General features: G+C 37.6%; 1 protein-coding gene across 1 annotated transcript in view; it reads left to right on the forward strand.

The window, feature by feature from the left end:
* The window catches only part of kis (chromodomain helicase DNA binding protein kismet), a 1,089,809-nt gene extending 1,063,900 nt beyond the window's left edge, over nt 1–25,909 (forward strand). The window contains 2 exon segments of the mRNA XM_090383876.1: nt 4,411–4,515; nt 24,603–25,909. Coding sequence (XP_090240002.1) covers nt 4,411–4,515; nt 24,603–25,826 — 1,329 coding nt within the window. The 3' untranslated portion in view covers nt 25,827–25,909.
* The last annotated feature ends 611 nt before the right edge of the window (nt 25,910–26,520 follow it).

The raw sequence follows: 26,520 nt of genomic DNA on the forward strand, positions 1-26,520 counted from the left end.
TATTGATGAAGGTATACTAGGATTAGTGTCGAAGTTTGCAGATGATACAAAGGTTGGCATGATTGTTAATGACAGTAATGGCAGTGTGCTACTGCAACAGGATCTAGAAATTAGGGCGGATGGGCTGAGAAGTGGTAACTGAAGTTTAACATTGACAAATGCAGAGTACTGCATATGGGTAAAAGTAACCCCAGACGAACGTACCAACTGTGTGATACTACACTTAGGGTGGTAGAAAATGAAAAAGACCTGGGAGTAATTGTGCAGTCAGATATGAAGTTTTCTGAGCAATGCAGACAGGCTGCAAGAGCAGGTCATGGGGTTTTGTCAGTGATATACAAGAATTTTGCTAGCAGGGAAAAAGGAGGTGATTATCCCTTTGTATAAGGCAATGGTCAGTCTATGCCTTGAGTAGTGTGCAGGTCTGGAGGCTTCATTTTAGGAAGGATGTAGATTTGCTAGAATGAGTTGAGAGATAGGGAATTAAGGGGTGTGTCCTCTTACCAAGAAAGGCTAAAGTTCTGCAAATTATAGTGTCTGAAGACTAGGACAGTCTGAAGACACCTGCAAGATATGAGGTGTATAAGGCCTTGAATGATTTGAGCAGGCTCAATGCTGATGGGATTCTTCCTGTTGCGCAGATTACAAACCTGATGGGGCATGAATTGAAATTGAGGAAACAGTTGTAGAATAGATGTGTGGAAATTTTCCTTTAGCCAGAGGGTAGTTGATTACTGGAACATACTGCCATCTGTCGTTGTGGAAGTTGATAGCTTAAATAAATTCAAGGCTGAACTAGACAAACTCTTTTGGAGTGAATGGATGGGAAGTGTTTTTTTTTTTTTTTTTTTGGCTGATGCTGTATAACTTTCTTTCTTGCATCATGTGCCTTTACTAATGCTAAGTAAAAACTCACAGGTGCAGTAGGTATCATTCTGCAGTCTCGAATAAACTATAGACATATCAATCACTAGTAAAAGAAAGATTATTACAAAGCGGTGTGATGGGGGCGACAAACAGCATCGAACCTGTTCCACAAATATATTATCACTGCCAACCTTATTAATTGTATGAGACTTAGAGCCAAAGCATGTTACATCCAATGAAAAGCATTGGGCTTTGGGTTAAGCAAAGTGTTGGAGTAGAAAATCAACAAATGTTAGAAAATCTGGTATTTAGAGACAACCAACTGGTTTGCCAATGTGTAGTGTGGATTTAGAAGCAATAGATTCACTTTACATCACCTCCTATGAATTGAAGCATGATTTGATTTATGAGCTTGAATCATGTGGTCTCCATATTTTTTGATATAGAGGAAGCCAATGAAACAGCATGGAGATATGTGAGGTATCCAACAAAACAGATGTCCTCTGAGCGTGCATTGTGTAAGACTCAGAGGACATTTAATTCATTCAAAATTTCATAAATAGAATATTTGCAGTAGTTCAGATCATCCTTGAGCACTTTAGAACTATACATCATTTGGGAAGATAATATCTTTATTTTCCTTAAGTGTGATCCAAACCATAAAAATCATAAACAGTATAACTCAGGCAGTTCTTCATCAAACTGAAGAGATAGTAACAGACAAAAAGATAGTAACAAAAAATGAATAAATAAATAAATAAATAATACTTTTCTGCTGGATACTGTGACATACACAGTAAAAGAAAATGAAGAGGCTGATAGAAGCAAAATCAATCACAAACCTTCAGAAACAACCATTCCAATTTCTGCAAAATGACTAAGTTAGTCAACCAAAACTGCTGTCTAGCAAAATAGCAAGAACTCTTGCAAATAAATAAATAAATTATATCAAATAAAACATAAACTTGAATATAGGAAGACAAAGTATAATGAAATGGAGAAGAAAAGGAGTTTGTACTGGCCAGGCTACAAAGAGGACATATACGCCTCACATTTTCTATTCCCTGAAAAGGACCTCCAGAATGTCAAACATATACCACTAACCAAACAGGTAAACATATCTTGATAGGTTACCCAACATATGGAAACAACTGACAAAGGATTTTAACATGATTATATGATGAGAGGCAAAACATTGCCCTCAAAGATATTGTAGACAACAGTGAACATATATCAGATATATTTAGCTTCCTGAAGGCAATCAACATCCACCATATACTACTGTAAACAATAATGGTATACACATGGTAAATATTTAATCATCAAAGCTTGGAATACATTTATGAGGATTAAATAAGTTCCCATACAGAGAATGTAATATACCAAATGAGCTGATGAATTGTAATTTGTCATTTCACCAAGAAACACCACAACAGCCAGCCAACCAACCTTATAAAGCTAGTTTCAAACAACTTCAGATTTTTATAGATTATTAATCTGTCATTTGTTTTAACTGCAGTCTGGAATATCCTATTTATTACTATACCAATTTTATTTTATTTTCTTTTTTCTAGTTCACATGTATACCACCATATGCATCAGAATGAAATCATCTTTAAAAAAAAAATAAAATTATGCACTGCTTTAAACATAGACTTGACATATTATGGCCTTAGCAGCCAATGCACCATAAACACCAAAGTCAAGTCAAATGAAACTGTGCACCAAACAAATCAACTCACAAATCACTCAACAAATCAACAAACAAATGTACTGTGTGTTCTGATGTTTCGTTTAAGTGACAGTTTTACTATAAAATATGATGGAATGTAGCTTCCCTACATACTGTCCTTGTAGTAATATTTTCTCTGCATTCCTGAACTTCTACTTCTTAGTACTCATTGAGAGCTGATAACATCTATGTATCGCACTCTTCTAAATGCCTTCCATCTCTTTCTGTGATTCATCCAATCATTCTTTCCATAGTAGCGTCATGACATTTCCATTTGGTGATCAGTTTTGTCTGACCAATCTGATTGGATATACTATGGCACAGTGACAAAGAAATCAAATGCAAAAAATAATTTTGACATCATATGCTTAGATTTCAGAAGAAGCTTTTATATGCACATAAAAGATTGCTATACAGATTGCAGCAGTATGGTAGTGAGGGCAAGTTACTATGAATATAGGGATGGTTGACCGGGAAAAGACAGAGTGGTTATTAATGGACACTGCTGTTTATGGACTAATGTTATTAGTGGAGTTACCAAGGGTTCATAGGCCCATTGTTGTTATATTAATGATATTGATGAAGGTATAATGTCCAAGTTTGCAGATAATACAAAGGCTAACAGGGTGGTTAATTACAGTAATCAAGGTAAACTACTGCAACAAAATCTACAAAAATTAGGCAGATGCACTGAGAAATGGATGTAGGATACTGCATGTGGGTAGCAGTAATCCCAGATTAATATACCACGTAGTACTACACTCAGGGTAGTGGAAAATGCAAAAGACAAGAGGTAATTTTGCAGACAGGCTGTCAGGACAGCTTGTGGGGTTTTGTCAATGATATATAGGAACTTTGCTAGCATGGATAAAAAGGTGATTATCCCATTGTACAAGGCAGTGGTTAGGCCACATCTTCAGTATGGCATACAGAACTGTATGTCTCATTTTAGGAAGGATGTGGAGGACCTGCTGGAACAGGAACAGAGAAAGGTAACAAGGTTGGTGAAGGGAAAAGAAAGAGTAGTCTTACCAAGAAAGGCTAAAGTTCTGCAGCTTCTAGAGACTGGGCACCTACGAGGTGATCAGAATGAAGTGTTTTTAAGGCTTTGAATGGACTGGGGAACATCAATCCTAATGGAATCCTACCACTTGCTCAGATTGCACACTTTTAGGGGACATAAGACCAAATTGGCAGGGTAGATATGCAGAAATTTGCCTTCAGCCAGCAGATAGTTTATCATTATAACAAACTCACAGCTGGTGTAGTAGAGATGGGTAGTTTGAATAAATTCAAAGAAGAGCTAGATAAACTGTTACAGAGAATGAAACAGGTAATGAGAAGTGTTATACTTTTTTTTTTGTGTTGCTGTCTAAGCTTTTTCTTGCATCATTTGCACTGCTAATATTAATATCAGCTGTTGCTGCTCTGCAATGGCACAGAGAGAATACTAATGTCGCATCGTATGATGAGTTCCCATTGGAAATTATTTCACTTGTTTCTTGACCCATGTATTTTATTAATCTGCCTGCTTCTAGATAAGCACAGTTGCTTTTATACCTATTCTTCACATGGATGGAAAGGTATCATTCATTTAAGCACAATATATCTTATTATATTAGCAAAAGTATCCAGACTCCCCAAATCTGAGGAATGTCCAGATACTTTCTCCAATATCATATATATAAAATATTGTGCTTCTCTTTTAAAAATATTTAATCAACAACATTAAAATATGCTTTTGGTATATGTTTAAAATTTGCACCTTGTTACTTTGATAAAAGCATGCATACTATTTTTTTCTTCCTCAGATTACTGGAAGTAAAGCACCTCCCCTGAAACACTTAGCAGAATGGCTTGAAAAGAACCCAATGTTTGATGTAGATCCAAAATGGGGTCCACTGGTGAGAGAAAAGGTTTGTTATTTATCTGTACATTGTACAAGGTTATAAATTTCTAAATTTTCATTATGTTATATATATAAACAAAGTGTGGTTTGCACGAGGTCGAATCAAGGGATGCGCCCTTAATTTGACCTCTTACTAAAATTGCCCTCCCATATCTGAATACCATGTTATTTATTTGTTATTTATTTCTTTTTTTATTTATTTGTACAAAATTATTTTTGTATATTGTTTCCTTCCTTAGTCCCAGTTCATTCTAGTACTCGGCTTTTCAAATTCTTTCACTTTTTCACTGCTACTTTACTTCCAGTTTCTACTATCCTCTAAACTTCTATTAATTCAGGCACTTTTTGTATATTTTTCATTTCCATTTTCACAGACACCATATTAATGTTACAAATGACACTGTTTATATCCTTTTGCTTCCTTTACTGCTGCCTTGTGCATTTTGAAGCATTAGACAAATAATTACTTTTGTTATTTAATATTACTACTATATATATATATATATATATATATATATATATATATATATATATATATATATGTATACACACTCCGGCACGAGTTTATACTCCAGCACGAGTTTACAATTTGTATTAATCAATACAAATATTAATCGTATTTAGCAGTCATGAGGTTAACCCGGTCCACTCAGAGCGTTTGCTACTGCACTCGCGCTCCTGACCACTCGGCTATGTCAGGCCTGTTGTACATCAAATAAAAGGGTTAATTGCATGTAACAAAAAGATATATAGTGACCCTGTACTGAGCCAGATAAGTTTTAGCTAAATCTGTCTAAAGTGCATGGAAGTGCAGTGATATGCATTCAGTCTGAGCAAACTAAGCACCACTTAGACAGTGTTTGTAATAACATTATTAATGTTTTATTTAATTAGCATTTCTTAAATTGTCAACAATAATTCTATTTCATTTGTAGGAGATTTGGCAAATGTGTATGGCATTGTTACATATCAGTACCATTACACATGATCATGCAGCTCATAATGACCAAAGAAATGCCGTGGCTGTCATGGAAATGTGATATTTTTGAAATCGCTCGACTGTATTTTAGCCTCTGTCTATGCCATGAGGGGATATCAGGGATAGGACTATAGTTCCTCATTATGAACAAAATAATGTGTAATTTTTTTACTCTTTATGATGATTATAAAACTTAAATGATTCACTGAAACAATGCTTTATTCCCTTTAGAAAATTCTGCAATTGCACCCGAAAATGCCATTGAAATCAAAACCAAGCATTGTATTTAACAAAGTTTAGCAAATTGTAAATGCAAAACAGTCATTTCCACATCTGATGGTGTTACTTTTCCCTTAACCAAATATTTCATTTCTTTGTAATTTTAAAACAGTGTAATAATTATTCATAGACATATGCTTAAAAATTGTCCAAAAATGTCAACTGAAAAAGCAGTGGATGATGTTACGTCACATTTATGGTGTTTTCAATCAGGTCATTTGAAGAAAAGTATTCTATTAGAAAAGCTTCTATTAGAATGAGCAGAAGCCTGAAAAACAAGATGCATGGTATTTCAGAGACTGCTGGGAGCCATTGCGGTACAAGTAAACACATGGGTTGTGTTAGGGTAGCTAAGAAGAGAAACAGGTGCAGGTATACTTGCGTGTACACCAATGCTAGGAGTTTAGTAAATAAATTTGATGAATTTGAGGTATTGCTCAAAACATCAAAGGCAGATATTGTTGGGATATCAGAGACGTGGTGTCACACAGATATAAGGGATGCAGAACTGCAAATTGGGGAGTACAACGTCTACAGAAAGGATAGACAGGATAGGAAGGGGGGGAGGGGTTATGCTATTAGTTAAGAAACACATAAAAACCAAGGAAGTGAAGCCAGTCGACATCGCTGGACAGTGCAGTGTTGAGTCAGTTTGGTGTGACATAAGCATTGGGAGATCAAAATTGAGAGTAGGAGTGTGCTATAGGCCTAATGACTCTGATGAGTATAATAAGGAACTGTACAGGGAAATAGAGTGGGCCAGTAAATCAGAGAGTCTTATAATGGGAGATTTTAATTTCCCAGATATTGACTGGAATCTGGGGGCTGGTTACTCACACACTAGCAGGGCTTTTGTGGATTTATTGGATGATTGTTTTCTACATCAACGTGTTCGGGAGGAAACTAGAGGGAGTAATACTCTTGATTTGATTATCAGCAGTGATTCTTCATGCATTAAGAATCTGCAGATAAATGAACCACTAGGTGGCAGTGATCACAGTGTGCTGAAGTGGGATTTACTCAAAGAGGTAACTACCATTAGGGGTAAAGGGAAGGGTTATTGCTTCCGTAAAGGCGACTAAGATGGACTGAGATAGTATTTAAATTCTATACAGTGGGACCAACTGATGATGTTACCAACAGCAAATTCAAATTGGGAAGCATTCAAAGAACTTATCTTGGAAGCTACTAGGCTTTACATACCAACTAAGAAATATTCTTCAAGGTTTAGGCCAAAATGGATGTCAGATGAACTAATGAGGCATATGGCAGAGAAGAAAAATGCATGGGATACTTACAAATTAACACATGACACAGAAGCCTATGATAGATACAAGTTGATATGCAACCAAGTTACAAAGGAGGTTAGGCAGGCGAAGGCAGATTACGAGAAATCCTTGGCAAGGGATGCAAAGAAAAACAGCAAAGAGTTCTTTACTTATGTAAACTCTAGAAGGAAGGGGATGAATCAGATTGGTCCACTTGATATTGATGGGTCAACTGTTGATGATCCTGCTCAGGTAGCTAACAAACTAAATGAATATTTTGCATCGACATTCACACATGAGGAGTTATTCAGCAAGGGGAATGCCAGAGGTGTATTCAACTCTAGCAGTAAGCTACAGAATCTTGAAATAACTGGGAGTAAAGTGGAGGAGAAACTGTTGAAGATAAACACAAGAAAGGCACCCGGGGTGGATGGGATCTATCCAGTTATATTAAAGGAGGCAGCAAAGGAAGTAAGCAAACCCTTAGCCATAATTATGAGAGCTTCCTTGGACTCAGGGGAGGTACCCATAGACTGGAAATGTGCAAATGTGACCCCAATTCACAAAAGAGGATCAAAGGCTGACACAAGTAATTATAGACCTGTGAGCTTAACTTCTGTTCCAGGAAAATTAATGGAGGCACTGGTTAAAGAAGCACTGCAGGATCATTTAGACAAGACTTCGGTTATAGCTCAGACACAGCATGGTTTTGTTAAGGGGAAGTCTTGCCTGACCAACTTGATTGGATATTATGATGCAGTCACAAAAGAACTGGATGCAGGGAATAACTTCGATATTATATACTTGGATCATAGAAAGGCTTTTGATACTGTTGCACCTGGAAGACTGCTACACAAATTGGAGCAGTGTGACATTGGAGGCAAATTGCTGCTATGGATAAAGGGGTGGTTGACGGGGAGAAGACAGAAAGTGGTAATCAATGAACACTGCTCATCGTGGACTAATGTTATTAGTGGGGTCCCTCAGGGCTCAGTGTTGGGTCCATTATTGTTTTCTGTATTTATAAATGATATTGATGATGGTATATCAAGCTTAATGTCCAAGTTTGCAGACGAAACAAAGGTTGGCAGGGTTGTCAAGGACACTACTGACACTATGCTGCTGCAACAGGATCTGGAAAGGTTGAGCAGATGGGCGGTGAGGTGGCAAATGAAGTTTAACATTGACAAATGTAAAGTACTACACATGGGAAACAGCAACCCCAGAGCAACGTATCAACTCTGTGGTACTACACTGACAGTGGTAGAGAATGAAAGGGACTTGGGGGTGGTTGTGCAGGCAGATATGAAGTTCTCTGAGCAGTGCAGACAGGCTGCAAGAGTAGCTCATGGAGTATTGTCAATGATATACAGGAATTTTTCCAGCAGGGATAAGGAGGTGATTATTCCATTGTATAAGGCAATGGTCAAGCCACACCTTGAGTACTGTATACAGGTCTGGAGGCCTCATTTCAAGAAGGATGTAGAGCTGCTGGAACGAGTACAGAGAAGGGCAACAAAATTAGTGAATGGAACAAAGGGGTGCTCTTACGAAGAAAGGCTTAAGTTTTGCAAATTACAGTGTCTGGAGACTAGGCACCAGCGAGGTGATCTGATAGAGGTGTATAAAGCCTTGAATGGTTTAAGCATGCTCAATGCTGATGGGATTCTTCCTCTAGCTCAGAAAAATCACCTGAGAGGGCATAAATTCAAATTGAGGAAAGACAGATGTAGGATAGACGTGCGGAAATTTGCCTTTAGCCAGCGGGTGGTTGGTTGGTGGAACAGACTTCCATCCCTTGTGGTGGAGGTTGATAGCCTAAATAAGTTTAAGGCTCAGCTGGACAGGTATTTTGAACGAACAGAGGAGTGAAGTGGAAGTGGGTTTTTTTTTTTTTTTTTTGGCTGATGCTGCATAAGCTTGCTTTCTTGCATCAAATGCCTCTACTAATGCTAAGTAAATACACCAAGCATTTCCATTAGCTTGGTGTATTTGTATTAATACATGTTCATAACCATTTCCAACAATTAGGTACAAATGCACTTTTAAATTTCAATTTTGAGCAAATACATCTCACTCTTCGATTTTCTAGTTACACCCAAATATACGGCAAGGATTCCAAGACAGACGATAAAGCTGTTGCAGCACTTAACTGCAGAACTGCATTCTGTCCTGCTAGCTTTAGAGAATAAAGTCTTTATACTAAATCGTCATGTATACTGATTCCTTAAAGACGGTATCTGCTCTTCAATGTAACCTTCCATCCAGTCATCCCTTACTACAAAAAGTTATTTCAAGCAAGTTAGTGCAGCTTGATACAAACAGACAAAACATAATCATCTGTTAGATACCTGGGCATGCTAGAATCACAGGAAACAAACAAGCAGACTTTGCTGCCAAAAATACCAATCTAGTACCATCAGGCATCCCCACACACACACACACACACACACACACACACACACACACACACACACACACACACACACACACACACACACACACACACACACACACACACCTTATACTGTTTACAAACAACACATCATGTAATGTACCAACAAACAAAAAAAAAAAAAAAAAAAAACTAAAGGTGGCACAAGCACAACAGCAATAAATTGTCCCAGATTAAGAATGTTCACATGTAGTGTCTATGAAGTCTCAGCTGAGTAAGAAGGAAGAAGTTATCCTTGCTGGTTATGGACTGAGCATCTCACCTAACTCACATGGGATGATCCTCCACTATACATCAACTGTCAAACCCAACTCACAGCAAAACATCTTATGATTCCAGTCATCCCTTACTACAAAAAGTTATTTCAAGCAAGTTAGTGCAGCTTGATACAAACAGACAAAACATAATCATCTGTTAGATACCTGGGCATGCTAGAATCACAGGAAACAAACAAGCAGACTTTGCTGCCAAAAATACCAATCTAGTACCATCAGGCATCCCCACACACACACACACACACACACACACACACACACACCTTATACTGTTTACAAACAACACATCATGTAATGTACCAACAAACAAAAAAAAAAAAAAAAAAACTAAAGGTGGCACAAGCACAACAGCAATAAATTGTCCCAGATTAAGAATGTTCACATGTAGTGTCTATGAAGTCTCAGCTGAGTAAGAAGGAAGAAGTTATCCTTGCTGGTTATGGACTGAGCATCTCACCTAACTCACATGGGATGATCCTCCACTATACATCAACTGTCAAACCCAACTCACAGCAAAACATCTTATGATTACCCTAGAGAATGACAAATAGCTTTCTCTTCTCATCTGTGTTCCTCTAATCAGCTGACATGACATGTCATTCTAGGAGAATGACAAGACATTAATGATCTTTTCACTATACTAAAAATAATAAACAAATACAATTTTACCTGAATCCACATGTTTAATAGACCAAACTTGTACCATCTATGACTTGTACCATCATACAGAATGTGAATTTTGCAAATAATGTGTTTTACGCTGTATTGTAGGTTGCAGAAATGTTCGAAATGCATTTGTTAGATGGGATATATGTATATATCTATATGAATAAAATCCAATAAAAAGACTCCACCTGATATATACCTAATTGCCATAAATATCTTCCCAAAGGGTTAAGCGCATAATTAATGGAAATATGAGAAATCATGCAAATGGCAATCATGACAACCAAACATATTTTATTGCATTTACGTGTACCAGCTAAAAGGACAAGTTGATGTAATAGTATTATGTACTGTAAATCAGCAAAATAAGTCCTCAATATTTTGTTGTTCCTCCTCGAGCTACAATTACAGCCTTGCAATGATCTGGCATAGAGTTAATCAACTTCTGGATATTCTTGGTATCTCACACCCTTACAATGCTCTCCTGCAGCTGAATCATACTTGTTGGTTTCTTCTGAGCAATTTTAGATGACATTATGTACCAGCAATTTTCAATAGGGTTCAAATCTAGACTTGTCGGGTCAGTCTAATGCTGTAATGCCAGCATTTCTGAGATATGACGACACCTTAAGGGAGAAAATGAGGGAAAACATTGGTGAAGGTATGTTTTAAGCCTTGTGAGACAAGAAGATAAACTCATCATTAAATCTAAAAAGCATAGAACTTACTAATTTTGCTGTGTGGCAAGGTGCTGAGTCCTGTCGAAAAATGCAGTTTTGGACGGCTCTGTGGCGATTCTTAATAACAGGAGGTTTCAGGCACTCCTCCAACATAACATTGTAGGTTTCTGCATTCCCCATTCCATTAATAAACTTAATTTGCCTCAACCCTTTGCTTGTTATGCATCCCCAGACCATCTGACCGGCAGGGAACTTTACAGTCGGTGTTATATAGACAGGATGGTATGCCTCTGATTTTGGTCTTCTGACATATCGCTTCCCATGTGAGCCATGCAGGTTGAATTTCGACTCGTCAAAAAACATGATAGTGTCCCATTTTTTTTTTTTTTTCCACGAAACATGCGTTTTAGCCCAAGCAAGTCACTTCTTCCGCATTTGTTAGGGCAACAAAGGCTTCTTCATTGGCGAATAGGCATGCACACCACATTCCGAAAGCAGTCTTTGGGTAGTTCGTGCACTTGTTTCAACACCAGAGGCCCTCTCAAAGTCCAGTTTTAGATCACAGCACTACCATGTTGATTACAAACGCATAGCTGTTCCAAATAAAGCAGGCCCTCATTATAATTCAGTTCGCTCTACGCTTAGGACTCTTTTTCCGGAACAAATTATCAGCATTAAGCGGGGTCATCTGTATCAACCTTGGAAAGGCGTAGTCACTCTCTTGTGGCCTGATCCAGGTCTTCTCTTCACTTTAATTTCAACACCTGGGATATTGTTGACTGGTGGCAGCCTATTTTATCAACGATAGGACACGTAGAAAGCCCTTTGTGGGACAGAGGAACAGCTATACTTTTTTTCTTGGTGTCAACCGAACATCAATCATGCGTACACTTTTGCAAAACAGGACACAAATGAGCATGTATAGCCTTCCAACACCATATTTAGAGAAAAAGCTGATGCATATCTTGCAGGTACTGTCTTTTTTTTTTTTTTTCTCTCTTTATATGAACCCCAAACACGAGAGGTATTAGAACCTATAGTACTTAGTACCGTGCTTGGGTTGGAGGGTGAGAAGACGAAAGAAGATATTTGTTGACATTGGACTTGAACTTCTGTAGATTGTAATTTTCAGGAAATACGTATGAAGGAAGGTTGTTCCAGAAAACGGCAGTTGAATGAATAAATGAGTAAGATGAAAAGTTGGTTCTGTGGGTTTGAAGTTGGACAGTAAATGGATGTTGGCTGGTGGCGGCACGTGTTCGGACTGTTTTGAAAGAGAGAGCGGTAATTATAGAAGCCAATTCAGAAGAACAGTGCCCATGGAAGTATCTGTAGAAGAGGCATGCAGCAGAAACAGTACGTCTATGAGAAAGCGAGTGGAAAGACTCTGTTAGAGATGAATCATTAATTAACCTAACTGCCCACTTCTCAATGGAATCAAGAAGCCTGAGAGAGGTTTTGGAGGCACCACCCCAGATGTGGGAACAATATTCCATGGCAGGGCGGATTTGCGATTTATACAGAGTGAGCAGCTGTTTGCAAGAGAAGTAATGCCGAGAGCAAAAGAAAAAACCAAGTATTTTAGATGCAGAAGAAGCAATATTTGTAATGTGCTTGTGCCAAGAGAGATTAGAAGTCAGGGTAATCCCCAAAAGAGATATATCATTTTCCATAGAAATCGGAGTGTCACTAAACATAAGCATAGGAGCAGAAGAATCCTTTTTGCGAGATATAAGACAAGACTGAGTTTTAGAAGGGTTGAAATCAACTAAGTTGTCTTTGCCCCACTGGAGAATTACCTGAAGATCGGCATTTAAGGAATTGGTAGCAGATTTTCGAGAAGTTGAAGCTGATTGAGCAGGACAAGGTTTCTCAAATTGGAAAGTTGAATGCAATGTGCTATCATTGGCAAAACTATGGAAAGGATTTCCAGTCAATGGAAGAAGGTCATTGATATACAAGAGGAAAAGAGTAGGGGAAAGAACTGAACCTTGGGGGACACTGGCATTAGTGGAGAAGTTAGAAGACAGAGAGCCATCTACCATCACCCTCAGTGAGCGATCAGAGAGAAAACTGGATAACCAATTACTAAAAACAGTTGGCAAACCATAAGAAGGAAGCTTGTTTAGAAGACCTTTATGCCAAACACGATCAAAAGCCTTTGAGATGTCAAGAGCAACTACTTGTGTTTCACCGAACCTTTCCGTTGAATTAGTCCATAAATGGGTAACATAAGCCAGAATATCACCAGTGGATCGACACTGACGGAATCCATACTGGCGATCGTTGATCAGACGGAAGGTTTCTAGGTGGTTTAAGAGTTGGCGGTTAATTGATTTCTCCATTACTTTAGAAACAGTAGAAGTAATTGCAATGGGACGATAATTGGATGGGAGGGATTTGTCACCCTTTTTAGGAACTGGCTGGATATTAGCAAATTTTTTGAATATGAGCAATGCAACAAAAGTATTATCTGACGCAATACCTTTCCTTTGCGAGAAACAAAATAATAGTAGTAGTAGTAGTAGTGGCATGTGGTGCAAGAAAGCAAGTGTATGAGCTTATGCAGCATCAGCCAAAAAAAAAAAAAAAATTTTACAAAACAATTCCTTCTAAATGCTTGTCCAGTTCCTCCTTAAATTTATTTAACCTATCAACTTCCACAACAATAGATGGAAGTGTGTTCCAACAATTATTCACCAAAAGACAAATTTCTGCACATCTATTCTACATTTCTTTCCTCAATTTGACTTTATGCCCCCTTAGGTTCATAATCTGAACAAGAGGAAGAATTCCATCAGAATTCAGCATGCTCAACCCATTCAAGGCCTTATACGCCTCAGTCAGATCACCCTGCTAATGCCTAGTCTCCAGCAGCTGCAATTTGCAGAACTTAAGCATCTCTTGGTAAGATAATCCCTTCATTCCCCTCACTAATCTTGTTGCCCTTCTCTGTACAGGCTCAAGAAAATCTACATGCTTCCTAAAATGAGGCCACCAGACCTATACACAGTACTCAAGGCATGTCCTGTATATCATAGACAAAACTTCATATCTGACTGCACAATTACTCCCAGGTCTTTCTCATTTTCTACCACCTTAAGTGTAGTACCACATAGTTGGTACGTTTCTCCGAGGTTACTTCTACCCATATGCAGTACTTTTCATTTGACAATGTTAAACTTTAGTTGCCACTTCTCAGCCCATCTGCCCAAATTTTCTAGATCCTGTTGCAGTAGCACACTGCCATTACTGTCATTAACAACTCTGCCAACCTTTGTATCATCTGCAAACTTCGACACTAAGCCTGATATACCTTCATCAATATCATTGATAAATACACAAAACAACAGTGGACCCAACATTGAACCCTGTGGGACTTCACTAATAACATTAATCCACAGTAACAAGAGCAGGGCACCTCCGTAGCCAGGTGGGCAGGAGCAGCAGTGCATAGCACACGCTTCTTGAGTAGACCAGGTTTCGAGCCCGTGACCACCAAATACGGAGGATGCGGAAAGGTTAGGGAATGACCACCGCATATCCCTGGAGCAATATGGCCTTAGTTGATAATGCTCCTAAAAACCAAATGAAAACAACAAGAGCAGCACCCATTGATTACCACCCTCTGTCTTCTCCAACTCAACCATCCTTTTATCCATTGTAGCAATTTACCCTTAATACCATTCTGCTCCAATTTGTACAGTAGTCTTCCATGTGCAACAATGTCAAAAGCTTTCCTGAAATCCAAGTGTATGATATCAAAATTATTTTTTGCATCCAGTTCCTTTGTGACCACATCATAGTACCCAATCAAATTTGTCAGAGAAGACTTACCCTTAACAAATCCATGCTGTGTCTGAATTATTGCTGCAGTCTTGCCTAGATGATCCTGCAGTGCATCTTTAACCAGTGACTCCATTATTTTACCCGGAACAGGAGTTAAACTGACTGGTCTGTAATTACTCATGTCACCCTTCGATCCCCCTTTGTGAATTGGGGATACATTTGCACATCTCCAGTTGGTGGGGACCTCCCCTGAGTCCAAGGATGCTCTCATAATTATGGCTGAGGGTTTGTTTACTTCCTTTACTGCCTCCTTTAATATAACTGGATAGATCCCATCCACCCCAGGTGCCTTTCTTAGGTTTAACTTCGACATTTTCTCCTCCACTTCGCTCTCAGTTATTACAAAATCATTAAGCGCCCTGCTACAATTTGATAACCTTCTGGCATTTTCAAACATTAATAACTCCTGATGTGTTAATGTAGTACAGTACAGATTAGTGAACCGGCAGGGGTGAGACTCTAAAAAAGGTATACTATAGGTTTTATTCAATTTTATTTACTTATTGTATTGTAGATTTTTTCACACAAAATAATTAGAACAAGTTACAGTTTACAAGTGCATCAAGTTGATATAGATGAACAGTGCACTGTTGAGTAAGTTTGGTGTGACATAAGTGCAAAAACAAAAATAAGAGTAGGAGTGTGTTATAGGCCTAATAACTCGAATGAGTACAATGAACAATTGTACAGAGAAATAGTGTGCTAGTAAATAAGAATGTCTTATAATGGGGGATCTTAACTTCCCAGATATTGACTGGAACTTGTGGTTGGTCATTTGCACACTAGTAAGACTTTTGTGGGTTGATTGGATGATTGTTTTCTGCAGCAACATGTTCGAGAGGCAACCAGAGAGGGTAATACTCTTGTTCTGATTATCAGCAGTGATCATTCGTGTATTAAGAATTTGGAGATAAAGGAACCACTAGGGCGCAGTGATCACAGTCTACTGATGTGGGATTTACTTAAAGATATAATTATCATTAGGGATAAGGGAAAGGATTTTTGCTTCCATAAAGGTGAGTACAGTGGTCTGACAGATTTTTAAATTCTGTACATTGGGATCAACTGATGATGTTACCAACAGCAAATTCTAAGTGGGAAGCATTCAAGGAATTAATCGTGGAAGCTAGTAAAAGTTTCATAACTATTAAGAAATATTGTCCAAGGAGCTATAGGCCAAAATGGTTTTCAAATGAACTAATGAGACTTGTGACAGAGAAGAAAAATGCATGGGATGCATATAAATAATAATAAGTGACACAGAAGCCTATAGCAGATATAAGCTAGTCTGCAATCAAGTTCCAAAGGTGGTAGTAGTAGTAGTGGCATGTTATGCAAGAAAGCATGTGTATGAGCTTATGCAGCATCAGCAAAAAAAAAAAAAAAAAAAAAAGTCACACCATTCCCTCCAAATGCCTGTTCAGTTCCTCCTTAAATTTATCCAACCTATCAACTTCCACGACAGATGGAAGTTTGTTCCAGAAATTAACCACCTGCTGGCTAAAGGCAAATTTTCGCACATCTATTCTACATCTGTCCTTTCTTAATTTGAATTTATGCCCCCTTAGGTTTGTAATCTGAACAAGTGGAAGGATCCCATCAGAATTCAGCATGCTCAACCCTTATACACCTCAATCAGATCACTGCGCAGGTGGTTAGTCTCCAGCCACTGCTGGAGACAAGGTTAAACAGGCGAAGGCAGATTAAGAGAAATCTTTGGCAATGGGTGCTAAGAAAAACAGCAAGGATTTCTTTACTTATATAAACTCTAAAAGGAAGGGGATGAATCTGATTGGTCCACTTGATATCGATGGTTTGACTGTTGATGATCCTGCTCAGATAGCAAACAAACTGAATGAGTATTTTGCATCTACATTCACACATGAGGAGTTATTAAGGTTTAAAAATGCCAGAAGGTTATCAAATTGTAGCAGGGTCCTTAATGATTTTGTAATAACTGAGAGCAAAGTGGAGGAAAAGTTGTTGAAGTTAAACATAAGAAAGGTGCCCGGGGTGGATGGGATCTATCCAGTTATATTAAAGGAGGCGGCAAAGCAACTAAGCAAACCCTTAGCCATAATTATGAGAGTGTCCTTGGACTCAGGGGAGGTTCCCGCAGACTGGAGATGTGCAAATGTATCCCCAATTCACAAAGGGGGATCGAAGGGTGACACAAGTAATTACAGACCAGTTAGTTTAACTTCTGTTCCGGGTAAAATAATGGAGTCACTGGTTAAAGATGCATTGCGGGATCGTCTAGACAAGACTGCTGCAATAATTCAGACACAGCATGGGTTTGTTAAGAGAAAGTCTTGTCTGACAAATTTGATAGGATATTATGATGTGGTTACAAAGCAACTGGATGCAAACAATAATTTTGATATCATATATTTGGATTTCAGGAAAGCTTTTGACACTGTTGCACATGGAAGACTATTGTACAAATTGGAGCAAAATGGTATTAAGGGTAAGTTGCTACAATGGATAAAAGGATGGTTAAGTGGGAGAAGACAGAGGGTGGTAATCAATGGGTGCTGCTCTTCTTTGACTAATGTTATTAGTGGAGTCCCACAGGGTTCGGTGTTAGGTCCACTGTTGTTTTGTATATTTATCAATGATATCGATGCAGGTTTGGCAGGGTTGTTAATGACAGTGTGTACTGCAACAGGATCTAGATAATTTGGGGAGATGGACTAAGAAGTGGCAACTGAAGTTTAACCTTGACAAATGCAAAGTTTGTCCCCCGCACACACACCAAATTCATCAGAAGTTTTACATGTGCCTTAGTTTAGAACTGTGACGTAAAAAGGTTTAGAACTGTGACGTAACCTTGATAAAATTCAGAGAATCAGAAATAGAAAATAAACACACGATTGAGGCAATACGTGGAAGAAAAGTTCCTAGAAAAAGGGTTGTAAGCTCGCCCGCTGTCCGTTATGGGGAGATCAAATTAAGTGCTAATCTAAACGAAACAGTGCAGATTGCCTGTCCACGTCCGTTACAGAGAATGTCCGCTAGGCAGAAGCTGAAAACCCGTTAAAACAAATAGAGGTGAGTTGGAGAATTTGAAAATGTCCGTTGTAGAGAGATGTCCATTAACAAGAGGTGTCCGTTATGAGAAGTTTCACTGTATAAGGCAGCTGGGGCAAATTGGAACAATCCAATTATATTAAGGAAGGCTGCAACGTAGGTAAGCAAACACATGAGAGCATCTTTGGATTCAGGGGAAGTCCCCGCAGACTGGAGATGTGTGAATGTATCCACAGTTCACTAAGGGAGATCAAAGGGTAGCATGAATAATTACAGGCCTGTTAGTTTAACTTCTGTTCCAAGGAAAATAATGGTGTCACTGGTTGAAGAAGTAATGCAGGATCATCCAGACAGGTCTGCAGTTGTACGGCTAGGCCTCGCATAACGCGAGTTCGATTAACGCGATATTCAGTTAACGCTATTTGAAAAATGATACCACTTTTCACTTTACACAATGAAAATTTCCAGTTAACGCGATCTTGTTTTTTTTTTTATGCGATAGTTGAAAAAGAGATTTGAATCACGCGTTTTAAGCTTACCGCGAGTCGTACGGTCAATAAACAAACGTTTGCCTGCTGCCCGCCTCGGTGTGTTCCATCAACCATCGGAAGAAGATGTGTTTGTCTCCTGCTAATAGAGTCAATGGAGACTTGGATTTAAAAAATTCAAATTTTTAAATGAGCCAGATGAAACTGTTACTGCGAAGGACATAACGGTAAAAGAATTAGATTAAATCTTTCATATCGCATAGAACCTCGAACAAAAGGTTTGACGTTCTCTGCGATATTTATTGATTGTTGTCGGCTATTGGAAATTGATTGATGAAAAGAGAAAGTCAACACTGTTCAAATATTTCCGCAACAGTAATTTCTTCATTGTGTATTTTATGTCAGAGGTTCCCAAAGTTTCTCGGTTCACGGCGCCTTTAACGTCTCAGTAATTTTTTTAAGTCACACCCAGACCAAAAGAAATACCTAACAGTTTCGTTTAGTAGTTAGGTCCAAACAACTTAATAAGAAATGCTGAAACTGTGAACTACCTCGAGCTAGTAGTTTGCGCAGTGTCCGACAGATGTCGAGTATCGCTGTGTTTCCTTTGAAAATTTAAAATATTCCGCTGCGCACAGTTTAAGAACCGCTGTTTTATGCAATAAACATTTAATTCCATAATTATTTTCATTATCTTTTACATTATATACAGTTAAAAAGTTATTTAAAAGGTATTTTTAAAATTCTTTATGGACATTCCAGGAGGTCAAGGACCAATTATAATTTTTTCTATGGTTATGATATTCGATTAACGCGTTTCCATTTTGCGCGATGCGCTCCCGCGACGAATTAATCGCGTTAATGGAGACCCGCCTGTACTTCAGACTGAGAATGGGTTTGTTAAGGGGAAATCTTGTCTGACCAATTTGTTTGGATATTATGATACAGTCACAAAGAAACTAGATGCAAAAAATTTTATTATCATATACTTGGATTTCAGGAAAGCTTTTGATACTGTTGCACATAAAAGACTGCTGTAAACATTGGATTAAACATTGTGGTATTAAATTTCAAGTAACACTATGGATAAAAGGATGGTTTGGTGGGAGGAGGCAGAGTGGTTATCAATGGACACTGCTCTTTTAGCATTAGCATTACATTGGTAGAGGCACATGATGCAATAAAGCAAGCTTATACAGCATCCGCCAAAAAAAACCCCTTCCCATTTCACTGATTCATTCATTACAAATGTTTGTCTAGTTCTGCCTTGAATTTATTTAACCTATCAACTTCCACAACAACAGATGGAAGTTTGTTCCAGCAATCAGCTACCCACTGGCTAAAAGCAAACTTCTGCACATCTATTCTACAACTGTCTTTCCTCAGTTTGAATCTATGCCCCCTCAGGTTTATAATCTGAGCAAGAGAAAGGATCCCATAAGCATTAAGCCTGCTCAATCCATTCAAGGCCTTATACACCTCAATCAGATCACCTCGCAGGTGCCTAGTCTCTAGAAGCTGCAATTTGCAGAACTTAAGCCTTTCTTCATTAGAGCACCCCTTTGTTCCCTTCATCAGTCTTGTTGCCCTTCTCTGTACTCATTGTAGCAACTCTATATCCCTCCTAAAATGAAGCTCCAGTCCTGCACACTACTCAAGGCATAGACTGACCGTTGCCTTATACAAAGGGAAAATCACCTCCTTATTATCCCTGCTCACAAAATTCCTGAATATCATTGACAAGACCCCATGACCTATTCTGGCAGCCTGTCTGCACTGTCAGAAAACTTCATATCTGACTGCACAATTACCCCAAGGTTTCTTTCATTCTCCGCTACCCTGAGTGTAACACCACATACTTGGTACATTTCTCCGGTGTTACTGCATATGCAGTACTTTGCATTTGTCAATGTTAAACTTCAGTTGCCACTTCTCAGCCCATCTACCCAACTTTTCCAGATTCTGTTGCAGCAGCATACTGTCATTACTGTTATTAACAACCTTCCTAACCTTTGTATCATCTGCAAAATTTGACATTAAGCTTGATATACCTTGATCAGTATCATTAATAAATAAACAAAACAACAGTGGACCCAACACCGAACCCTGAGGGACACCAGTAATAACATTAGTTCACATAGAGCAGTACCCATTGACCACCACTCTCTGTCTTCTCCCACTCAACCATCCTTTTAGCCGTTGTTGCAACTTGCCCTTAATGCCATACTGCTCCAATTTGTACAGTAGTCTTCCATGTGCAACAGTATCAAAAGCTTCCCTGAAATCCAAGTATATGATATCAAAATTATTTTTTACATCCAGTTCCTTTGTGACCACATCATAGTATCCAATCAAATTGGTCAGACAAGAGAAAGGGAAAGCCCGTGCTGTGTCTGAATTATTGCTGCAAGGTTGTCTAAATGATCCCTCTTTGTAGACTAATGTTTTTTAGTGGAGTCCCACAGGGTTTGGTGCTGGGTCCATTGTGTTCTATATTTACTGAAAATAATGATGAAGGCTTATCAGGCTTAATGTCCACCAAGTTTGCAGTTAATACAAAGGTTGGCAGGGTGGATATTATAACTACAAGAGTCATCAGAACTGCAGTTGCCGGTCTAAACGCATAGCTCATTTACCCAAGTTGCTGATTAGTTCAAGTTTGCAAGAAAACATGAAATGCCACAAACTACCACCAAAAAAGGGGAATACATTCCTGTAACGAAAAATTAATTGAGTAATTACTTAAAAATAGTTCAGAGCAATTTTTGTCGAACCTATGCGTTTGACAAAAATCTTAGTTAAAAAAAAAAGGCGAAAATATGAACAAAGTAAGATTTTACTAGCCCACCTAAATGAGTTGTCAGTAGAAAAATAAAAACATATCAGCTGTTTAATGGAAATAAGAGAAAATGGCTGAGGGGAAAGGATATGAGGGTAAACTTATCTAAAACAAATCTGGACTTATACATGTTAAAATTGCTTAGAATGGGGGTCAATTTTGCCTAAATAGCTAACTTAATTTTATTTCATTTTAGGCATATATATATATATATATATATATATGAATTAACATTATTTTATATATTATTTATTTTATTTAACCAAACACTTATACTTCTACAAAATTATCTTTCATAGCAGAATTTACACTTTACGGTATATTAAATATATTGTCTGTATTGGTTGCGGGCCCAAGGTTGCCCATATGTGGTCTAGAGACTAGGCACCTGTGAGGTGATCTGCTTGAGGTGTATAAGGCCTTGAATGGTTTAAGCAGGCTCAGTGCTGATGGGATTCTTCCTCTTGCTCAGATTCTGCACCTGAGGGGGCATAAATTCAAATTGAGGAAAGACAGTTATAGAATAGATGTGCAGAAATTTGCCTTTAGCCAGTGGATGGTTGATTGCTGAAACAAACTTCCATCTGTCGTGAAAATTGACAGCTTAAATAAATTCAAGGCCGAACTAGACAAACTCTTTTGGAGTGAATGGATGGGTGAAACGGGAAGGGCTTTTTTTTTTTTTGTTTTGGCTGATGCTATATAACCTTGCTTTCTTGCATCACATGCCTCTACTAATGCTAATGCAAATTGGACATTACCAATTCAGACCCACTCAGTGCTGAAGATTGTCTGAATGATAGGTGTGTCATACTCCAGGATGGATTCTACATGTTATTTGGTCAAGATTTAAAAGAGAACATCATTTTAGATGCAATCAAAATAATAAAACAAGCCTGGGACAAAATTACAGAGAAGAACATGAAGGGTGTTTGGAATAAACTGTCCTCAGTTTTTTGATAATTTTGAAGGATTTCAAGAACCAGCAGAAATCGCACAAAATGAAACAGAAGCAGCCGTTAATATTGCTAAGCAATTGCAGCTTGACGTTTCTACAACTCATGGCACTGGTCTGCTTCAAGCACACAATGGAGAGCTCACAAATGAAGATCTTGAAATGGCAAAATGTAAAGAAGCTGAGGAAGCAGATTTAACAGCTGAAACTCCTGTTCATTCATTCACTCTCAAATGGCTCTTGGAAGCTTTTCAACGCAGAAAAAGCAATTGAGATTTTCAAGTCACAAGATTCAAATTTCTAGTGCACTAGAAAAGTTGCTACAGATTTAAAAAATTCTTATGCATGCTATCATGAAATTTATAAAGAAAAGAGAAGACTGTCTTGGAAACAAACAACTCATGAAGCATTTCCAAAGAAGACAAATTCTTGTGCTCCATGCCGAGCCAACAATGAGTGTTGAACCATCAAGTGTGCATTTAGTCGATGATGATGACGAAGAATAAATATTCTTTAACATTTGTATGACATAAATAATTTCTTTATTATAATTTGCTTGGTTTTAAAGGCTATGTTTTCATTTATTTGGAAAATAAATCATTGTTTAAGCACAAACGATTGTTTTGTTGACCTTTATTTAACATTACTATGGTTAAATTTCATTGTTGAGAATGTAACTTCTGTTTTTAACCTTACATCTGTGAGAAATAAATTGCCGCTTTATGAGTTTTTTTGCTTTACGAGCACACGCTAGGAATGAATTAACTCGTAAAGTCAGGAACTACCTGTATATATCTTTTAAACATAAAGCGCTATATGGAATGCTTGATCACTGAGTCACCTTGGGCCTGGAGCCTCCCCAAACAGTGGTAAACCTGTCAGTGTGATTGTTTCATCACTGGATGCATGCCACGGAAAAAAAAAAAAAAAATTTTTTGAAGTATCTATGTGCACATTGGCTGCCTTAAGTCTGTAACTGGCAACCTTTGTTGACAATTCTGTTTAAAGATGTGGTGAAAAATTCCATATGAGTACTTTTAAGAGATATTGAAAAGTACAAACAAATGATTGCTAATGAGTGGAACTGACTTTTGTTCAAATCCAGTTTATAATCCTCAAGTTTTGAAAAAAGAAAAATTGACGAACTCAAGAAAAAGATCTTTAACTTAAAAATAAATCGTGAAAGCAAGCTGATAATTCTAAACGTGTTATCCTTACTTGTGATGAATTTTAACTTTTTTAGCTCATTTTTAACTCTTCTAGATAGAATAAAGCTTGTTTGTTTCTTTTAAATGTTATGTCGTTTCACAATCTGAACATTGCTATTCAATCCAACTTCACAACCATGTATTGAGGTTATTACTTCTAGATATGCTGAAGAATGTTGTGTACAATTTTATTTTATCAATAGTTTCCAAATCTTCAGCTCCCATTTTGGAAATTGATTATCATAGGAGATTAAATGAGAACAATGATCTTGACTTCATTGTAGGAATTGCTATTGCCACGGCCTTTGAGAGTAAAACATAAATAAAAGATTCCATGCTTTTTGCTCACTGAGGAAGTACTTTATGGCTGTGTGTGACTACATTGTAAAAGTTTACATTGAAAAATGATGCTCTTGTAAAAATACTGAAGTAGCACAAATTTAATCAAGTTGGTAGTGCTTCGTTTTCAAATCTTAAATTTTTTGTGAATGAGTTTCATATACCTCTTAGCATCCCTAAAGTTAAAGAAATATATGTTTTGCAGCATTGGTTCTGTCACTTTTGGTGTTGGTTCTGTTTCATGAAATCCTACCAGATGTTATTATGAAAGAAGAAGAAAGTGATCTTTCACTGTGGAACTAAAAAGTGCACAGCAAACTTGAAATATAATAGACTATCCCAAGCCATGCTTGGCATTTAACAATTTTTTATAGCAATGCTGAGTGTGAAAGAATATTCAACCAGGTTAGAAAAACAAAAAACTGAGTTCAGAACTTCTTTCTTGCAAATACATACGTTGTCAGTGAACTTTTATTTCTAGTGCAGTGTGGACTTCAAAAAAAAACCTTCTCCTTTTTCTTAAAAATCTGTTTTCCTCCAGCTTACAATTACCTGATTTCCAGCTTTTGAAATTCAAAAGTTGGCAGCTGTGTATATAGTGTTTCTCAAGTTTACACGTGCAGTAACTAGACAAATATTGGTATAGTTTTTGGTCATAAACAGCGCAAAATCTTTATCAACTCTTGCACAGAGTATTTGCAAGTAATGACACACCGATCTTTATTTTTTATGAAAAATTCTGTTTTATTTTAGTGCTTTAATTTTTTTTAAATTCTACTTTCAGGGAAAACTACCAGATAGTTTACAGAAGCGTATAGTAACTCCTTCTGAAAAAAGAGGAAGACGCACAGCGGCATCTTTATTGGCTAGTGCTCATCAGGGCATGGTTTCTCCCTCAACAACCATGGCCTTTCCATCTTCATCAAGTATCAGCCCACTTAGCTTTGCCAACACAGGAATGTTGACTGGATTTCCAGGGATGAAATTTTTTATGGATTCTCCAAAATGCAGTACTTCAGCAGCTACAAGTACAACTTCTGCTGCCTCAGCTAGTACATCCACCCCACCACTATTTCTACCATTTGGTGGTTTAGCAAGCATGGGCCTAACAAATCCCTTATTTGGATTTCCTGGCTTCAATTTCCAGAGTCTTCAAAGTGCATCATCTCTAGGAAATTCATCTGGAATCTCATCGAGAAAAGAACTTGATAAAGATGGGGATAAAAATAAAAGTGGAGATAAATCTTGTGATACAAACACAGTGCGGAGTAAATGTGGTATAGCACCAACTGGTGGAAATAGTTTGGGAAACTCAAGTAGCAACATTAATTCTTCCACTTCCCTGTCTTCAGCTACCTCACTCCCTTTTCTCTATCCAACCCCAGGACTTTTGTACAATCCTTTAGGGTTGGGTGGTTTCACATTACCACCAAACTTGCCAGCTTCATTTGCATCATTAACTCAGAATAGTCTTGTAAATGGATTAGGTGGCATTGGTTCATCTTTAACCACAACTTCAATAGCTACATCATCAAGTTCTTTGTTGACTACAACTACAGCAAGCATAACTGGTAGTATTCAGACTACAACATCACCTTCATTAAGCTCTAAGGCAACATGTGTTACAGATAACAGGAGTCTGCCATCACAAAGTCTCTTAGAAGGACCAGATTCAGATGATGAGAGTTTAAAATCTCTTATGGGAAACCATGATGATGATGAAGAGGAAGAGGATGATGGGAAATTAGATATTTCAGACAATCTTGATAAAGATGATAGTGACAAAGAATGTATCATAAAGGATAAAATTGAAAAAGATGCAAGATTCACCTCTCTACAGACTAGTAATCGAACATCAAATAAAATTGTAGAAAGTGAGGTGAGTAATACTCCTGTTGTCAGCATAGCTAACTTTAGGCATAGTGTACAATTGCAAGGTACAAAACTTAAAACTTTAAGTGATGATCCTACCTCAGACAGTACAGACACCGAAGGAAAACTATCATAGTGAAGATTTATCTGTGTTATTTAAACTGAAAAATTATGCAGAATGCGATATATCTCTGCATATGAAAATGTAATTTATGTGGCTCTCTGCGCTTGTGATTACTTTTAATTTCTTTTGGTAGCTACAGAATGTTCTTCATACTGAAATACATTAAAATCTGTAGTATCAAAAAAAGTTAATCAGGTCTGCAGAACCCAAAACAGTTTTGTAAAAATTTTATTATTTTGGTTAAAATACCTGAATGATAAATACATTGTGAATATTAGACCTTATAGAAGGGTGGTTTTTTTTTTTTTTTTTGGTTTTTTTGCCAAATACTAAATAAGAATTAAATTGAGTTTGTGCAGTCTTGGAAATATCTCCAAATTGATCCAGATTGCTAACATGTCTGAATTTGAATGTTGTGCTCAAGCTTCAAGAAAACTACAGTCTTTTATAGGGGAAGGGATTTAAAAATTAAAAATAAAAGTGGGTAGGGAAAGAAAAACATTCCTGAAAAAAGCATGGTGTTCTGCAACTTGTACTTAACATTACAGAGGCTCATAGTGAGTTTCATATTTATGAATGGTAATAATGCTGCCAGTTGGTAGTAATTTTTTGCAGTTCCGTAATTCTGGCCTTGTGTATATACCATCTATTTTGAAACAGGCAGCTTATTTATTTTAATACAGGAAGGAAGACAACTAAGAACTAC

Source organism: Mastigoproctus giganteus, chromosome 10 (assembly GCF_048544385.1).
Source record: "Mastigoproctus giganteus isolate SK-2022 chromosome 10, ASM4854438v1, whole genome shotgun sequence".
Classification (NCBI taxonomy): Eukaryota; Metazoa; Arthropoda; class Arachnida; order Uropygi; family Thelyphonidae; genus Mastigoproctus; species Mastigoproctus giganteus.